Source organism: Manacus candei, unplaced genomic scaffold, assembly GCF_025592945.1.
Source record: "Manacus candei isolate 608988 ecotype Guabito, Panama unplaced genomic scaffold, ASM2559294v1 h1tg000083l, whole genome shotgun sequence".
Lineage (NCBI taxonomy): Eukaryota > Metazoa > Chordata > Aves > Passeriformes > Pipridae > Manacus > Manacus candei.
This window is the reverse complement of record NW_026138131.1, coordinates 3,015,968-3,034,512: the sequence shown is the minus strand read 5'-3', so window position 1 is coordinate 3,034,512 and position 18,545 is coordinate 3,015,968. Positions and strand designations below refer to the sequence as shown.

Genomic DNA, 18,545 nt, shown 5'->3' with positions numbered 1-18,545 from the left:
CTGGTGAAGACCAGTATTACAATGATTTTGACGGCAAATTCTGCGCTTTGAAGTGGGGTTGCCAACAGACCGGAATAGTTCAGCAGCCATTGTAGATAATTGTCCTCCTGTCTGTGTTCTTAATTTGAAATGCTGTGTCTGCATTCACACTGTACCACTAGAGCTGGTTTTAAGTCAACCTCGCAGTAATTATAGCAAATTAAGCTTTAAACCAAACTGGACACTTCACACTTCAATGCAAACTCATGTCTTTAACAAACCAGAATCTTATATGCTTTTAAGTTAAAGTGTTGCATCTTCACTTATAAATAGTATCTGTTTTCGCTGCCCGTATTTGAATGACAAAGATTTTGTTTTAATCTCAAAATCTATACCCTGCCTTCAAGCTTTTAGGAAAAGTGACTGTTCTTAACCACTCAAGAATCACAGTGCTTAGTGGTTTATTTTTAAAAGTATAAACATTTCTTTTTTTTTCTAGGGAATCACTTTAAAAATGAATGAGCTGAACCATTGCATCGTGGCAAGAATTATGCACGGAGGAATGATTCACCGGCAAGGTAAGCGTGTCTCATGAACAGTTTTGTCTTCAAACACAGTAATTTTGTACAAGCTGTGTAATGGTACATACTCCTCATTTTGATGGCTGCTATTCCATAGCAGTGCACCTCTGTATCTGGATGGACTCTGCTAACTGCTTTAGTTACCTTCCAGATGTCTGCCAGCGTTTTCAGGTCAGGGGCCACTGTGTTTCATTTAGGTCTTAATTAGGATAATTGCTATACTATTACTGATTATAGCTCAGCAAGACAATGAAATGCCAATAATTTCTGGATGGAGCTGCGCTTATTTTATCTTCTGTTTAAAAAACAAGACAAGTAACAATGCTGTTCCTTGCAAAAATGAAAGAGCTTTGTCCAATACAATTCTTGAGGACCTTTGTATTTTTTAAGTTGAGGCTTACAAAAATGTTTTTTGAAATAAAAATATTACTTGTGCCTAGAACTTGACTCTTTATTTTCAGTTTTCACTGCTATAACAAACTGTGCAAACATACATTTTTTTCTCATCTCCAGTTTTCTCCTTTACTCTATTTTGTGTTTCCAGATCACATGTCAAAAATAACAGGGTTTTCTCCCACTTCAAACAGATGAACTTTCCTGCTGTGTTGCTAGCTGCAAGTTTGGATTGCACCCTTAAAAGGGTTACTTTAACTTTTTTGGACTGCCATCTTTTTCTTTTGATGAATACAAAATTTTTCATCATTTTTCAGCCCCAAGTTCCCTCTAGCCTACTGTTCTATTCCAGAGGAACCTAGGAGCAGGCAATTAGGAAGAGAAAACATTCACTTCAGCTCATTAGTGTTGGTAAAAACTGTCAAGAAGCAGGAAAGAGAAAAGATTTCATACAACCAAAGATGCAATTCAGATAGAGCTATATTTTTTAGAGGACCTTTTAAATCAAAATTTATTTGGCATCTAAAAGTGAATTTTAAAAGGAGATTGCTTTAAGATTCCCAGGAAGAAGGTTTTCTTTCAGCTCTGCTTAGGTAGTGTTGATGCTCTGCAGAGTATTGTTTCACATGGCTGTTCCATAATGAGGCTAATGAAACTTTTAAAACCTGTTAAAGCTGAGCAAAAAATCCAACTGTGCCCATTAAAACTCTGTTGTTTCTCATTATACAATGTCTTTTATTTCAAAAGATTTTGGAAATACAACCTATTCTCTATATGCTTCATCTCACTAATGTAGCTCTTCTGTCCATAGGTCTAATCTGAAAGTAAAGTATACTTCAGTATTGTCACTCATTATTTTTTAATGCTTCCAATTTTGTTAGTGTTCTAGATACCTCTTGGTTTCACTTCTTCATTCAACATACCTTTATTTAGAATATTTTTATTGAATAGAACAATGCAAATGTAATTTGACAGTGATCTCAAGCACCTTCTTTGAATACTGTTGATAAGGTCTGTGGCTCATTGATTTTCAAGGGGTGTTTTGTAATTTTTTCTGCTGTCTGCTGTATAGAAAACTGCCAGACAATAACAGCAATGAGTGGATAATAAATCTACTGAGAGGGTTACAAGAACTGTGTAATTTCAGCAATATTAAGTACAAACTGCACAATTCCCAATCACAAAATAGCTGCTGTGAAGTAGCCTCCTATCTCTGTGGCAGCTGTATCTAATCCTGCTGATTATAATTGTTCTTATTCAAAAGGTGGGGGAGTTAAAGTGGGAAGAGAGGCTTTTAAAGATTCTATCTACTTGCACCTTCCAGAGGATTCAGCTCAATGAAAATTAAACACCAGTTTCAGTCATTAAAAATTGTCTTTTTATTGACTTGTCTGCTTTTTTAGGACAAGTAAATTAATTGTATTATAGATCTCAGGCTTAACTTTCACCTTGGAGTCTGTGCCTTAACTTTGCTGAGTTGTCCATTTACTTTCTACCTGTGAATTTTGTTTAGACTGCTCATACCATAAATATTATTTTCAGGGGATCTGTATAGAGCCAAATCTCTCAGCAGGTTTCAGTACCTTAACCCGTGTGTTCTTTGCTGCTGATTTTGGAGCTTATGTGCTTAAAAGTGAATTCATTCTTAAGATGCACTTAAGAAGAGGTCCCAATATGGCATTTAAAAAGATTTCCAAAGACGAGAGAGGACCATTGGCTGCCATTTAACCTCAACAGAAAAACAGCAGTTGTGCATTGTCTGTGCTACATTCTTAAAGTGATTTAATGTCAAATTGACACCGGTTTTTAAAATACAGTTACCCTTGATAAGGTTTATTCAATTCTAACAAAATCTCTGTGAAACTGTGATTATATGTTCACAGCCCTTCATTTTCCAAGCTGCAGAATTTTCCTATGGCTACTAAATATGTTTCTGAATAGGGAATCCAAGATTTTGTTCCGTCTTTTTCCTAAAAGGGTGGGATTTCTCATACTTCTGTGCAGAGCAAGAGCATGCACTTCCTCAAACTGTCCTCACTCTCTCTTGCAAAGACAAAGGAGGAAATCATTTACTTTCAGAGATATATCTATTCTTTGCTATTACAGATGTATTGTATACCACTAAGTCCTGAATAGCTTAAATTGTAAATAAACACTGCATTGCCAACAGAAAAGGAACCAAAACCAGCCAAAATCTGGTTAAGCAAAGGTATCATGGGAGTTACAAATGTTAGAGAAGGCTTGTTATTCAAAGATGTCAAGAACACTTTTCCAACAACAGTATTTTTAGAGAGTAAAATGTTTCAGCAAATGATAAACCTTTCTCCCCTCAGATAGAAAATGTCTTTCTGTGATTTATCAGTGCATCCACCCCCACAAAAGAGAATGACCATCTGCTGCTAATGTCCATGCTTTATTCCCAACTTTTATGTATGCTGTTCCTTTACAGTCATGAACATGACAATATTCACTTCTGTCAGAGTAGCAGAAATGGGGAATGCTCCAGAAGAGAATATTTTATTTGCGTGCACTATTGCAATGATTTGATACAGGGATATTACTGAATCTGATTCTCATTCTAATATTTAATTCTATCAGATTTATGTTTTGAATAATGTCAAAGAATCTTTATGCTATTCCAGGCAGTATGGTCTTTCTGATTCAGTATTATTGTTTAAGAACAATTAAACTTATTTCAAACACAGTTAAATTTTGGCATGATGGAGTCAACACAGAGCCCCCTTTTTTTTTTAGAATAATTTTTAAAGAATCAAGTAGTGAATGCTTTCCTCAGAAAGTCTGACAAAACTGAACTTTCAAAGTGTTTCACTAGAGATTTGATCATTAATATTCTAGATGTGAACTAGATTAATTTGAAATTCAGATACAGGACTGTTGGATTCCCATTCAGTGAACTATTAACTGTGATAATTTTTCCACTGAAGAGAAAATTGGGACAAAAATTGTGATTAGACCTCTTTTATAATTTCACTATCAGCAGATCAGCCCCTGTTGAATTGTTCAGAGTATTTAATTTGGCTGAACAAGTTACTCTTTAGAGTACTGAAAGTTTTTGTAAACTCTGGGCTCTCTCCTGTAGCACTGCCAAGTGAGCTACTGTTTCACAGAAGAGAGACAGACCAGTGGGAATCAGAGCAACAGAGCTTTTCAGGATTCTTCTCCTTGGTTCAGGCTGTGCTTGTGTTTAGCAGGCACACAGTTTGATTTTCTTATGTTTGTACCAGCTGAAAGTTTTGCTTCCATCGTATTCTTTGGAAAAATAATTTTGGTTCAGAAAAAGAATTCTAAGGGGTTTTCAGGATTGTAGTTGATTGGCCTTTTTTTCAGGTAATTTTCTATAGCTGTGTTTTAGTTTAGGAAATGTTTGCCACTTCCTTGTTTTCAGAGTAAGATTATTTATAATAGGTACAGTAATTGTATGAAGTACAGTATTTGGAAGAGTATATTTGCACAAATTCTTTAAATCATACAGCAGAAAGGAAAATATGTGAAGTAAATGGTCTTGTCATGTTTCATTATGTATGGAAAACCTCTTCTGACTAATAATAAACCATGGAAGGGTTTTTGTGAGAACTGCTAGAGAATTAGGTGGGTTTGAGCTACTTAAGTCAGAAATTATCATTCAAAAAGCCTCCTAGGTTGCTTCTAATCCTGAAGATAATTCCTTTGGTGCTTCTCCCTGTTGAGCTTTTGTGGTGCCTTAGAGCCATGTAGTAGCATCCCATTCCCATTCCGGCTTCAGCAGGTCAGTTTATGACTTGCCTAAGCCAAGCAGGTGTTTATTTCATCATCTGACACCAATCATTTGTATTCAGGCTTGAGTCAAGTGTCCATACAGAAAATGCATGCTGTCACTATGGCAAATCAAAATCAGAGAAATGAAAAAATACAGAGGTCTGACAGATAAAATCAAGACTACATGCAGAAGCCAAACTTCATTAAGTAGTCATCTGATAAAATATTGTTTGAATATCTCTGTTGAACATTTCCAGCTGACAAGTTGTTGGTGACCTTCTTTTTGATGTGTGGGTTTTTGCAGCGTCCTTGTAAGGCTCTGATGTTTTACCCATGGACTTTATAGGGTGCCTGCACATCTCTTGTGGGTGTATTCACTGCACTCTGAAAGACAGATTTGTAATCTTTGGCAGCTAATACAAAGTCCTTTTCTGAATCTAACCAAAAAATTATTCTGATGTTGTTTTGTGTTTATGCCTTTCTGTGAATATTAGAACTGTCTTACAGTTATCTCAAATTGTAAAAGCATGTTTGAGGTGATTTGTGTGTTTTGTTACCTCTGCAGGTACGCTACATGTAGGGGATGAAATCAGAGAAATAAACGGAATCAGTGTGGCAAATCAAACTGTAGAACAACTACAAAAAATGCTTGTAAGTGCCTGAAATATTTCTCATGTTCTCTATAAAAGTGCCTGTCTTATTTAGACAAAATTTTTATGTAATTGTGTTCTGACTTCCCCTTTTTCTTTTGTTCTTGATAGACTGCATAGGCATGCAATGAAAGAGTTCATGTGTTCAGCTCTTAAAGCCTTCTACAGGCTCTCCCCTGTTTTCAGTAGTGGCTTTTTTGAACCTTCTACACTGGGCTGGTTCAGGTGTAATTTTATTTATTCGATTTAGTCCCACAAAAAAGATCATTGACACCCAGCCATTCCTGACAGATGTGTGTCTAGCCAGCTCTTAAAAAAACTTAACTAGTGGAGGTTGCCCAAACTCTCCAGGCAATTCACTTTCATGTGTGACTCTTATACATTTTACAAATATATACAAATATCTGAGTTTTGTTCATTGAAATGCAGGAGTTTCTTCTCTTGTCTCTTGTAATCATAACAGCAAAACTACTGCTTTCCTCCTATTACTCATCCCAAGTTAGTCTATAAAGATCATAGAATCACGGAATAGTTTGGGTTGGAAGGGACCTTTAAAGGTCATGTAGCCTGACCTCCCTGCAATGAGCAGGGACATCTTCAGCTAGATCAGGTTTCTCAGTCATGCCCTTATTTTAATTGTTGAGTCTACACCAGATGTGGTCACTGAGTAGACTATGAGAGGAAAGAAGCTTTTCTTGACTGTTGGTATCGTTGCTACACAAATACAGAGGCAGTAAATCACAGAATCATTAATATTGGAAGTAACCTCAGGAGGTCTCCAGTCCAGGCTCCTGCACAAAGCAGGGTCAACATTAAATACAGCCCAGGTTGCTCAGGGGCTTTGCCTGGTTAAGCCTGGGAAATATCTAAGGACAGACATTTGACAGGTCAGATGCTTCTTTGGACAACCTGTTGCAGTGCTTAATTATCATCATAGGGAAAAATATGTTCTTTACATGTAGCTGGAACCCCCCTTTCTTTCAGTTTATAACTATTGCGCTCATGGTTATTGGTGTTACAAAGGAAAAAAAACAATATTTTGAGCTCAGACAGCCTGTCTTTTGCCAGGAAAACTCCATCTTGGCCCTTGCTGGTAGAGTCATTTTGATATTCCATAACACTTGTACATTTTTCTGCCTGCAACCTTAACCTTGGGATCGTGGATGGTATCACTAATCCTTTTGTTGTGTTCCAGAGCCATACAGACAAGCTTAAAGGGAGTCCAGGCAAATAGCATTTTTAGGGGTCACAGCAAGCCAGCCAAAGAGAGAAGGTGTTAAAACTCTGAAATTACTTGAAGTGATTTCTGCCCAGACCAAGTCCTGCAGTTGTCAGCCCTGTAGTGGCACTAATATTCAGATTGCTATTTAAGAAAATACATTGCCACAATCTACTGCCATTCTGCAGTTGCTACTTGTTGTGAATATTCTTATACTATAGTAAATGCAAACTAGCAGACTCTGTGTTCTGTTTTGATGAAAGTCTATTTTTGACATTTCTACCTTTACTACTGTAACGTGACGCTTTCCAGAAATTGTGAATACAGTTTTGCTGTTTAACATGTATGAAAGGGAAGAAAATGTCACTTTAGTAGCAGAGTGTCTGCGAATCACAGGGAATATAGCTACAAATAAAAGATTGACATGGAAAAAACCTACACATCTCTGAATCTCGGTTCTAGGCATTGAAACCTGGTCAGGCAAACAAACTGATAATGTATGTTTATCCTTTAGATTAATGAGAGATGATTTAAAAGTTTGTTTATAGGTGAAGTGACAACTTAACCATAGCATTTTAGCTTTTCTGAATATTTACTTTAGGAAAACATGCTGCTGTTCTCGAACAGTGATGTTTTCCTTTCCAGCAACGGTGATTTGGAGATTTTCTCTTCAGTGTCTTACAAGTGCTTCTCTCTTTGCAGAGGGAAATGCGTGGAAGTATCACCTTTAAGATTGTGCCAAGTTATCGCACGCAGTCTTCATCCTGTGAGGTAATGAATTTAATGAGCCATCCTGTTTCTCCCTCAGTCCTGTAACTAACTGCCTGCTGATGGCTGAATGTTACTGCTTTCTGGGAAATTGTTTCTGCCTGTCCTGTTAGATCACGCACACCAATTTTACAACAAAGATAACGGAACACGAGTAGGTCCCACCTACCTACTCAGCCCCGCCTTCATATTCATCTCATCAGCACCTTAACTAACTCTTTACAGCCTATTTAAAAAAAAAATAGGAAAGGGGATCCTCAACTCCTGCACTTAGGAAGCCCCTTTAAAAAAATGACCATTTAAACTTGTTCTTCAGGAAGTCTGTTAAAGTTCCTAAGCTGAGGAACACTCCTCCTGGTTTTTAGGCTTTAAATATTATATTGCTGCTTTGGGCTGTTAAGGGTTAATTGAAGAACCCATTTCTGTATAACCCCCTTGAGGTAAATTTGTGGTGGTTGTGTGTAACAGTTACATGTGGCTTAATACTATGTTTCCATGAAAAGATGGTATATGTCATTACAGAAGGAAAACAGATTTGGAGTTAGTTCTTGTTGAACTGGAAAGTTGGTGTTGTGGTTTTTGCACAGCAGTGTTTAATTCCCTCCTGCTCACGAAGTTACGTTCCAGATTGCAACTGAAGGGAATTAAATTGTAGAAGATGGCTACTTGAGAGCCACTGTTCCAATTTAAGCATACAGATGGCATCTGCACTGTGTAGATGATGCCAGTCTCTCTGTGCCACATGTTCAACTGCGCAAACAGTTCCCAAATTAGAATTCCGAGAGTGAAATCACAACCCCTGTTGAAGTCAAGCACCTTATCTTAATTAGAGCTGTGATTTCACCCTAATTGTTTTTGTGTCTCAGCAGATGCTAGAATACACAGAAACTGCTACTGTGGTTGTCAGAACAGTCTGTTTGCAAGAAAAAAAATTACTGCTTTTTGGTTGCCTTCTGTACTTCTAATCTATACTTCTAATAGTATTCAACAAAAACTAAAAGGTTTTAGAGGTAGAAGGTTTGACAGATTTTCTCATGTGAGGCCAATTTTCTTAAAAGCTATAAATATGAAAGCAAAAGTTTTCCCTGAAATGCAAAGTCTTTAAAAGAAATTAAATAGAAATTCTACAGTGTGTTACAAATTTCTGTAGTGACTTCTGTGCTGTAAATAGAAGTAATAATAGAAGATATCTCACTTCCCAACATTGGAACAGAGAAAGTAGTGAAACTGTAGACCTGCTGGGAAGATGATTATTTGGAAAAACTCAGCATACAGCTTTAAATTAATACCATTAGGTGTCATTTTAATAATAGCAGATAATCTGTTTTCTTTAGCTTTGTGTCCTTAGGTTCTTCATGACTATTTCACAGAAGAGTGGAAAATAGACTCTTACCTTTCTTTGAAAAAAAAACTAGAAGTGAAAAAAACCCTATCTAAACTAGAAGAGTGTGATCAAAGACAGGGAAAAAAAAGAAAAAAGGCATGTCTAATTATGAGACTTTGTGGCATTTAGCATTCATTTAATCAGGGGAGGCTGACTCTGTTCCCTCTGCTTGGCCACACTATGACTTTGGCTAGATTTTCAGCTGCTAGAAGTGTACACAAAAAGCCACAATTTTTAAATCATCCTGCTAAAGAACAACTAAGCCTTTGGTATTTTTTTCACAGAATTTATCAGGATTGTGATTCAGATGACAAATCAGATTCTTAACCATCAATAAAGGCTAATAATCAATGTTGAACAACATTACTAAGACACAGAAAGCTTGCTTATTGTGCCCTCTAGCAGGATAAATTGACAGATATTTGGTCTTCACGAGTATAATCTTACTAGTTAAGTTTTTTTTTGGCAGCATTTCAGTATGTATTAATGTTTAGTTCCCCTCTCCTCTCAGTCATGGACTGGTGCTCACGTAGTATAGTTTTGTCAGCAGAGGAATATAAAACAGAATGGAAACTAGGAGGGGTTGAGGCTCCTACCGTGATCATGTCATTGGGTGGCAAAACATTTTTGGTAATCTAGAATAAGGGAAAACTAAATATTAGTAGAATCAGGGGTGATATTATTAGGGATGATATTTATTTAGAATCTGTCTTAGGCCCTTACATACAAAGGTGGGGAGATTGAGATGTTATTTTTTTGAATGAGATTTGAATTTCACTTGCAATAATTTTCTTCTTTTGTAGTCATTTAAAATTCAAATAAGTGTTTGTAGAGATGTTTTCTAAACATTAAGACAGTTCTACATATTTAGGGAAATCTTTTCTCTGTGCTCTGTAATGGTACTTCAGTTTTGCTAGACAGTTTTCAAAATCTCAACTGAATAATTTCAAGTTTCTTAGGCATTCGTGGCTTTTCCTGCTCCCATGCCTTCCATTCAGTTACCAGACCTTCTATTTCGTGGAGTAGACTTTGCTTGGAAACATAATACTTTTGGATTCCCTTGTGTAAAAATTTGATCAGCTGATCTAGTGTGAGATGACCTATTTAGTTTTTGGTCTGGCACATGACCTGAGTTAACACAGATACCTGTATAACACGGGGTCAGGATGTTGGCTTTTCTTCATCAGATACCCAGAAAGTTGCAGGCTTACATAAACATAAACTTAAGTAACTATTGCAACATTCTTCCTATGGCTGATGGCTGCCTAAGCTGTTTATATGTTTCAGTTTTATCCCACTGAGTAAGCATTTTGCTCTAGCTACACTTGCACTCTTACTTTCTACTGACCAGATACCCCAAGAAACTTTTTATAGTGTCAGATTTGTGAGAATGGTAAGGGAAGTACTTTTTTTTTTTTTTTTTTTTTCAAAAAATTTCCTTATAAACATTCTTTATGTTTCAGCTTGTCTCTGTGAAACACTTAAGTTGTTTCATTAAGAAGAAAAGCTTTTACATATATGAGATTTTAAAAGTCTGGTGGTAATCACCATGGATTTTTTTTTTTTTTTAGTCTTACATGGTTTCCATTAGTACTCAAATTTTTATAGTCTTAAACCTTTTTTTTATATTTTTATTAACAATACTACCAGAAACATTTCTTGAGCAGGACTGAAATGTAGAAGTGTTTTCAGATTTTTTGGAAAGTCTCTCTGGTTTTTGTGTGTTTTTTATTTTGGGGGGTTTTGTTGTAGATCTGGCCACAATGTCATTGATCCAGCTGTTCCTGTCAGCATCTAATTTGATCAGGCCATATCTAGTAGACATAATTGACTTTTGCTATAGGTTTGCATCTCAAATGCATTGATTTATCATTCCTAATCAACACCCAAGAAAAAGGGAATTGGTTTTGCTATCATTTGGAAATAATTGTGGTTGCTTCCTCTAAGGCTCCAGCTGTGGTGCTTCAATGAATAGTGAGGATCCCAAAGACTTCTGTCTGTTCCTTGGCTTGGGGCCAGACAAGTACAAGTCTAGATAGTCAAGTTTACTGAAACATGATGATAACCTTTCCACACTACTCAGAATCACTGGATCCTCCCAGTGTTTTCCTGCTCCTATCCCCAGGAAAACTAGGGCTTTTACTGATTTAGTGAAGAAACAACTTCACAACCAAAGCTGAAGTTTTCCAGGCCAGTTCAAAGCATTTTACAAGGATGTCTTTACTCATTGATTTATCTCCTTAGACTGTGCATAATACAGTTTTTCTCCTTACCTTTGAGTCTGATAGTCTTTGAAAGAAAATCTTAATTTCCTGATCCCTAGGAGATTAAGAATCTAAATGCCTTTGAATTGTGGCAGAACAGCCTAATTATGTAAAAACTGTACATATATTTCTTGGATAGATTAATTTCTGACTAATGAAATCAGTAGCACTGAAAATGTGTATTTTTCTCAGTATGTTATGGTGAACATTTGCTTTGAATAATATGCTGTCTTCTGTTGAGAATTGTTGAAGGAATACAAATCAAAACATTCTCAGACCAAGAAAATTTCCTTCAAAGGGAGAAACCTTCAAGACAGTCCAGAAATAGTGGCATTCTCTAAATTTGTTTTTCCTTAAATGACTTGGGTGTTTGCATAACTTTCCAAAGCTTTCCCTTGCTTCCTTGCTAAACCACCACTGACAGCAAGCCGTAACAAACCATATTTTTAAAAAAAAAAAAGCTTAAATTAATTTTTCACCTCTTTTTTAAAGTGAGAAAATAGAAGAAACTAAATTGCAGAGTAAGCAGAAAATCTCTTTATAAAGCAAGAAAGTCACTGCTTTTTTGGAAAAAAGTATCTCCTAGCTACTCTGTTATAAAGGTGATGCTGATAATCCCATACACTCAAAAAAGGGAATAATGGTTCCTTTAGGCTTTTCCTTTTTTATATATTTTTTTCAGTAATGAATAGCTTGTTTACTCTCTTTTGAATATTTTAAACTTGTCATGCTGGAGTGATATTTTAAGTAGAATGAGGACTGATTTCTCCCAGTTGCAAATAGTTATGGGAGGCAAATTTTGTTCTTGTGCCTGTAGCAGAAGTGTACAGACCCACATACTTTGAACCACAATGATTTTACAGCCATGTAATTGTCAGGTCTGTCCTCAGCTGTGTTCAAATCAAAGCAAGGATCTACACAGATACATATGGAACTTTCTGTTAAATCTTATCTAAGGAGTCCACAGAAAGGTGCAGAAGTTCTGCATGAGTTTGTTGCACATCACATGTACAGGCAGCAAGAGGGATAAAGTATTGCCTGTCATTTTAACTTTCCTTGATGCTTTAAAATAGCTATGAGTGCTATCACATAATTAGTATAAGTTTGAGAATATTGGTAGAGGAACTTTCCCTGATTAATGTTGCATGAACAGTTTAGCTCCAGGTCTGTTTTTTAATTTGTTCACCAAGGGCACTTGTATTGAGAAAATGTGCCAGGGCTAACTTTGTTTGCTTTGAAAACTGTTTTAGCCCTTTTTGTGTGCTATCCCTGATGTTATGCAGAATGACCAGACATTCCTAAACCGACCTTTGACATGGAATATTATATTCTAAAATTCCTCTGAGGGTAAAATGGATTTTTATTTTTTTCACAATGTATGAGTGAATTATTTTATTTCTGGAAGAGATAGCTCTGACCTTGTGGGATTAAGTACTATACAGTCAAAATGGCATGTGAAAAAAATTGCTCTACAAGTTTCCTTTCCTTTGAAAAACACAGTCAGAAATTCCTGTTATCCTTCCTGTAGAATTTCCCAGTATGCACCCTGTGTCTGCTGTCCCCTCACTGAAGTGTAGGAACACACTGGTAGTCTGAGTCAAGAGAAGTGGCTTTTTAAAGTGTTGTATTTTGGCAAAGTTTAGTGCTTCTAAGCCCATAAGAATGTTGAAGGAAAAAATCATCAGTGTGATGTAAAGTGGATGAAAAGGGAAAAGAGAGGATCCAGCTTCCTTCCCAGGTGTTATTTTAGTGTCTTTGGGGCACTGCAGAGAAATGCGTTTTGTTTAGCAGAGACTGATCAACACTGACAACCACCTCACAGATGAAAAAATAGTTGGAAACATCTTTAAAATGGAATATGTGCCTCATTCTGTTCCCAGTATTATTCAGCATATAACTTTTAGATACTTATCTTTAACAAAGACTGGTGTATGACTAAGGGCCAGGAGCACTGTCAGCCACGTGAGATCTCAAAAGTCCCAGATGTTACTAATTAAAAAGCTGTTTGATTGCTAAGGCAACATGAAAATAGTTATTACCTCAGATACATCAAAATGTCAAACCTGAATCTTTAAATTATGGGAAGTCTTTTCAGATTTACAGAGTTTGTAGGGTGGAAACTTTCACAAATGAAGCAGCTAAGAAAATGGTTATAAGGCTGTGGATGTAACTGTTCTTTGAAATATTTCTGTGTTCCTGTGATAGTGTTGTGTTGTTAATGAACCTTGTGTCTTATTTCAGAGAGATTCCCCCTCTACATCCAGACAGTCCCCAGCTAATGGTCATAGCAGCACTAACAATTCTGTTTCGGTAAGATTTCCAGTTCCACACAGAGAAACTGTGAAAGTTTTGTTGGTGCTCATCTGCCATTACTGTTATACTTATCGTGTGGTCAGTGGAAAATTTTGTCCTGATGGTAGAACTGAGGTTATTACATATGTAACTCCCCATTTTCTTTTTTTTTTTTTTCCCAAGGGTTTTTTTCCAACATATTCTTCTCATTGAAAACCATACAGTGAATTAAATGTCAATAACTGTACTGTGACACTTCAGTCATCCTTAAATCACTGTCAGCAGCTTCCTCAAAACTAAGCAGAGGTTTAAAGTGGAAGTTTTTATTTCCACCCTGATCTTGGGAAGCAGTGTTTGAAGAAAACATGACTGTGCAGTTGGTATCCCGAGACACTTTAGATTCCTTTTTTTTTGTTTTTAAGTTTTGTGTTTTGAGAGCCCTCTGGAACGTGTACTGGTTTCCGCTATCTGAGTTAAGGAATTGGTGTGCTCTCTGCTGTCGTGGTACGTGCACATACTGTGTGAAACATGAGCCTTGCCTGGATATGGAAAGCAAAAGGAAGTGGCTTTAAACTGCACTACAAACCAAGCTATTACCATCACATCTTTAACACAAAGTACTTCTGTTTTGTTCGTATTCAGGTAGAAAGGTGCTGTCGACCTCCTGGGTTTTTTTTTCTAAAGTATATCAATGTTAAAATTCATGTTGTTTACCATTTGTCATTGTTTGGACCAATGTAGTAACTACACACAAGTTCCTTCAGTGAGTGCTGTCAGTATCACGAGTTCACAGGACTAGCTAAAAACAAACAAACCAAAAAAAACCCAAAACTAAGTAACTACTCCTTTAACTACTAAAAAAACCCCTACAACTTAGAAATTATTTGCCACAAGGTAAAGTGCTTGCTAATTAGTAGAATGAAAAATAATTGTGTGGATGAAAAATTTAAGAAATTTTTGTGAATTAAATTAAATTTGTAAAATGATTAGTAGTTATAATCTTAATTCTCAGCACAATTAATCACATTATACATTTTTAATAATAAGGTTTTTAATATTTGTAATGGCCTCTTTCTCTTTTAAAAGCAAGACTTAATAAGTATTAAGTGGAAAAGGCATTCACATAAAGAGCCTCTTTCACTTGGTGGTGCTTTTGTGTTGAAGATGCTGAATTATTTATTAAAAAGCACATTCTTTATCTGCTTAAACTTTTTACCTGCTTTCTTCAGCTTGCTGCTAAACAGCCTGGGTTTGATTTCTTAAAGAAAAAAAATATTCCTAAACATGGGGCAATGCTTTATACTTTTGTCTAACTTACCATTTTACTGTTATGTAGTATAAATCACTAACAAATGGTGTTGTGTACCCTTAAAAAGTAAAATGAAAATTTCTTCTCCTGGGTTGACTTTATTCTGCAGGACTTGCCATCGACAACACAACCAAAAGGACGACAGGTGAATAGATAATCCTCCATAGGAATTTTTGTAAACTTAGTTGCTAGTAAACATCCCTGCTTATCATTTCCCCACTCATATTCTGTATGTGCTGAACTAAAACATTTAAGCTTAGAAAATGTGTTCCATTTTTTTCATTTTTCTTTTTAACTCATTTGTTCATGGCTAATTCAAAATAGCATTTTTTTTCGTGTGTCCTTGTGTGTGAAAGTTACAAATTCATTTTAAGTTTAACTGGGAATGTTGTTTTAGTTCAGAGTGCATTAATAGACTTACTGTTGTGCAGTGACCTGTGCAGGTTTTTATCTTGGAGGAAAGCTCAAATTTGTATTTTAACTGAAATGGGGACAAGTGTCTAATACTCTAAAACATTGTACTGACAAAGATGCTAAAGCTTGAGTTGGTCTGTAATTATTAATATTATCCAAGCTCTTCAAAGAAAAACATTAAGGACAGTTTCTGTTAAGGTTTGATAAGTCTGAAGAATAGCTTCTTAAATTTTTAGTCCTAAGACCCAGATTCAATGACCTCCCTCAACTTTGCTACCTTGACCTGATGGTGGTGCATCACAGACCAAAGATCTTCCCCCTCCAGAGAATTCCAAGAAAGCCCTTAGGGGCTCTGCAGAGGATTCCCTATCATTCCCTTCACAATTTTAAGATTTTTTTTTTTTCTTACCGCAGCCTCCAAATGAACACATACTGTCAAGTGATTTGTGATTCATCTTCAGTAACTGCTCCAGTTATGTATAGCCTGTCCAGAATCTACCTCTGAATCTCTGTGTACTCAGCCTCTTTCTCTACCAAGAATTTTGATAATAGCTCTTGCAATTCCATTCAAAAAGTCAATTAACGACGTTATCTCTTATCTTTGAAAATCTTTTTTATGCTGCTGTCTGGCTGAGATGGCTGGAATATCTGTTACAAGAATGGATTGCTCTCACTTCACTTCCCATTTTTAGAGTTTACAGCTATGTGATTCTTTCAGCTTTCTGTTGTCTTCTGAAGCTTCCAGCTGTCTGAATATAGACCTGGAAGGGCTCCATGAAAGACATGGAGTTAGGGTGAGGTTTTCATTTGCTTCTCGTGGGGTATTTTTCCCAGGAGAAGAGACTTTGTTCAAGGCAATATCAAAGCAGTGTTTTTTCTCGTACTCACACCATTTATAATTCCTGATTCTTTTAAGAGTCTTTTCCCATTGAACCAGCATATTTTTCTGGCAGTTTGTCATCCTTGAGGACACTAAGGGCTTGGATAGCAGATCGATTTTTATCTGCAAGGAAGTCTGTAATGTTCCATGAACTGCCACTGTGTGGTGGATAAGGGCTCAAACTGGAGCAGGGACTGAAAAGCAAGGAAGCTTCAAAATGCTAAAAGTACTGCTGATGATTCTAGACCCTATATTAGATAAGGTTGAGGCAAAATAAAGGATTGGCTCAATATTGATTGCTTCATGGAAAACAGATTACTGAATAAACGTGATTGGTTTCAAAATATCCTGTTTTTCAGCTAATTAAAAGAAATTGGGTCATTTGTCTAAACTCACACACTCAATGCACAGCGGAACAAGGGTCAGATTTAGAATATTAAAAGTCAAGTTCTATAGTGGTATTATCATCTGATGCTCTCACTATAAACCAATAAAAATACATCAGATACAAGATAGACGTGATTAGCCATTTTAAGTTAATTTATTCATATGCTGGGTTGCAGATTGTATTACTATAGGACTTTTTTAAGAGCCATGAATAGTTCTAAAGCTGCATTTGGAGCAGCTATTTTTGGAGCTCAATTTGAGCAAAGTTGAAAAGTAATTGTTAGAGTTTATACGAAGAGTATTACTTTGCAACATTGTAATTGTTGGAGGTTTTTAAATCTATTCAGTTTTTAGTAAGAAAATCAGCAGTATGTGTATACAAAGCTGCCTGAAATTCTGTAGGGTGATGTTTGAGGTTCATATACTGTGGAAATTACCCGCTTAGGGCATGACATTTAATTTCGATTTTAAGATACTTTGACTGCATCAAGGCTGTAATTAGCAACCAAAACTGGAGATCACTTTCATTTTTATTTTCTAGGGTTGAGACCTCACTAACACACAAAGAAAGGATTGGTATATTATTTTAAATTATGAAGTCAGAATCTGAATTCTTTCTGTTAATGTTCCTTAGAGAATAACTTGCTCGAATCATCGAGTTCATTTATAAAGGAGTAGACTTCTACTGAAAAACCCATGCAGAGAATTCTCAGATTCCTCCCTAATAACTATAAGTGCAATATTAAATTCCTATTTAATATTTTTTAAATATATTTCTTTATGTCTTAAATCTTAAAAATTTTTAGCCTAAATACTAAAGATGACTAATGTGACCTAGGTCCTTTATACTGTCCAATAAAATGTCCTGTCATACAAATTTTTAGAACATACAGTGGGACTTCGGTTGGAAAGTACAGTTGTACAAGTTGTAAAGTGCTGGCTTATAGTCTGTACTGCTTTGTGATAGTTGATATTGATTTGAGGGACTCTATCAGTTCATTACCTTTTTGCTGTTCAGGTTTTACAGTACTTAGAGGCCATGAGCTTTCAAAATAACATCAGATGTCTCCATGGTTTGCTGGGGGGGCTGTTCTGTTTCATTTCCAACTACCACTTATGCTTTTGCCATTCTGTTTCTTCCTTTGCTTGTTGCAACCAGTATGTGTAGCTGCATTCACTGATCAGATTATCACCTGTTACTCTTAATACTGTGCCAGTAATAATATTGCAGTGTCTTTTATAAACTCTTTTTTTCATAGATATATGTAAGAGCACAATTTGAATATGATCCAGCAAAGGATGACCTCATTCCTTGCAAAGAAGCTGGCATCAGATTCCGAGTTGGTGATATTATCCAAATCATTAGCAAAGACGATCATAACTGGTGGCAGGGTAAACTTGAGAACTCCAAAAATGGTACTGCAGGTCTTATTCCTTCTCCTGAACTTCAAGAATGGTATGACTTAAATTTTCTATTAAAAAAATGAATTTAGCTTTGATTTTATTTCTGTCTTTCATGCTTTTCATTTTTGTGTGGCTAGTTTTTGAATTATTTTTTCTTTTTTTTAAAAAAGTCTGTTGCCTCTGTTTGTGTGGTATTGATTTTTTTGTATAAGCATAGCAGTAGAGTTACATGCAATATCATAGGTGTGGTTACATTAGAAAAATAAACACCTGTGTTAGAAAACATTATACTTTCTGGTATACAATAGAACATTGTTTACATAAGGGGGTCAAATGAACTTCTCTTTCAGCTTCTAAACAGTGTTTTCATTAGTACTCCTTATATGCAAGTGCTGCAGGAATAAGGTTTTAGCAGGATGTCAAGCAGAAGGGTCATTGAGGGAGTTTGGGGATTTTCTTTCCTCTTCATTTTTCCTGTGAAAGTCAAAAATCAGAACGAAATCACAGTGCAAAGATCCCCAAATGGCATATTCAGTGAACAGCAATGGCACTGAGTGCCACAAAAACAGTGCAGAGCCTTTAAACAACCTCTTGGAGAAGCTGTTCAGTAAAACTGTTAAAAGCATCAGCACAAATTCTGGCAAGCAAGTCTTGGACCATGAAAGTTGTGTCCATAACTCAATAAAGTTTATCAATATGAATAATCTAGCCCGAAATATTTCATACAGAATTTGCTACATAAAAGAATTGGGGTGCTGTGAAGGGTTAACAGCACCTGTGCCACCTGGACTAGCAAAGCTATATATCACAGAACCAACTAGGTTGGAAAAGACCTCTGAGATGAAGTCCAACCTTTGGTCTAACA

General features: G+C 36.1%; 1 protein-coding gene across 11 annotated transcripts in view; it reads left to right on the top strand.

Annotated features, from left to right (window-relative positions):
• Nucleotides 1–18,545, top strand: part of CASK (calcium/calmodulin dependent serine protein kinase) — a 201,223-nt gene that overhangs the window by 165,503 nt on the left and 17,175 nt on the right. For 4 of the 11 annotated variants that reach the window (XM_051811673.1, XM_051811672.1, XM_051811671.1 and 1 more), the window contains 6 exons: nt 479–557; nt 5,275–5,360; nt 7,281–7,349; nt 13,236–13,304; nt 14,705–14,740; nt 17,536–17,732. In XM_051811673.1, coding sequence (XP_051667633.1) covers nt 479–557; nt 5,275–5,360; nt 7,281–7,349; nt 13,236–13,304; nt 14,705–14,740; nt 17,536–17,732 — 536 coding nt within the window. The remainder of the gene's footprint in view (nt 1–478; nt 558–5,274; nt 5,361–7,280; nt 7,350–13,235; nt 13,305–14,704; nt 14,741–17,535; nt 17,733–18,545) is intronic. The other 7 variants (XM_051811678.1, XM_051811677.1, XM_051811676.1 and 4 more) reach the window with 3 other exon arrangements.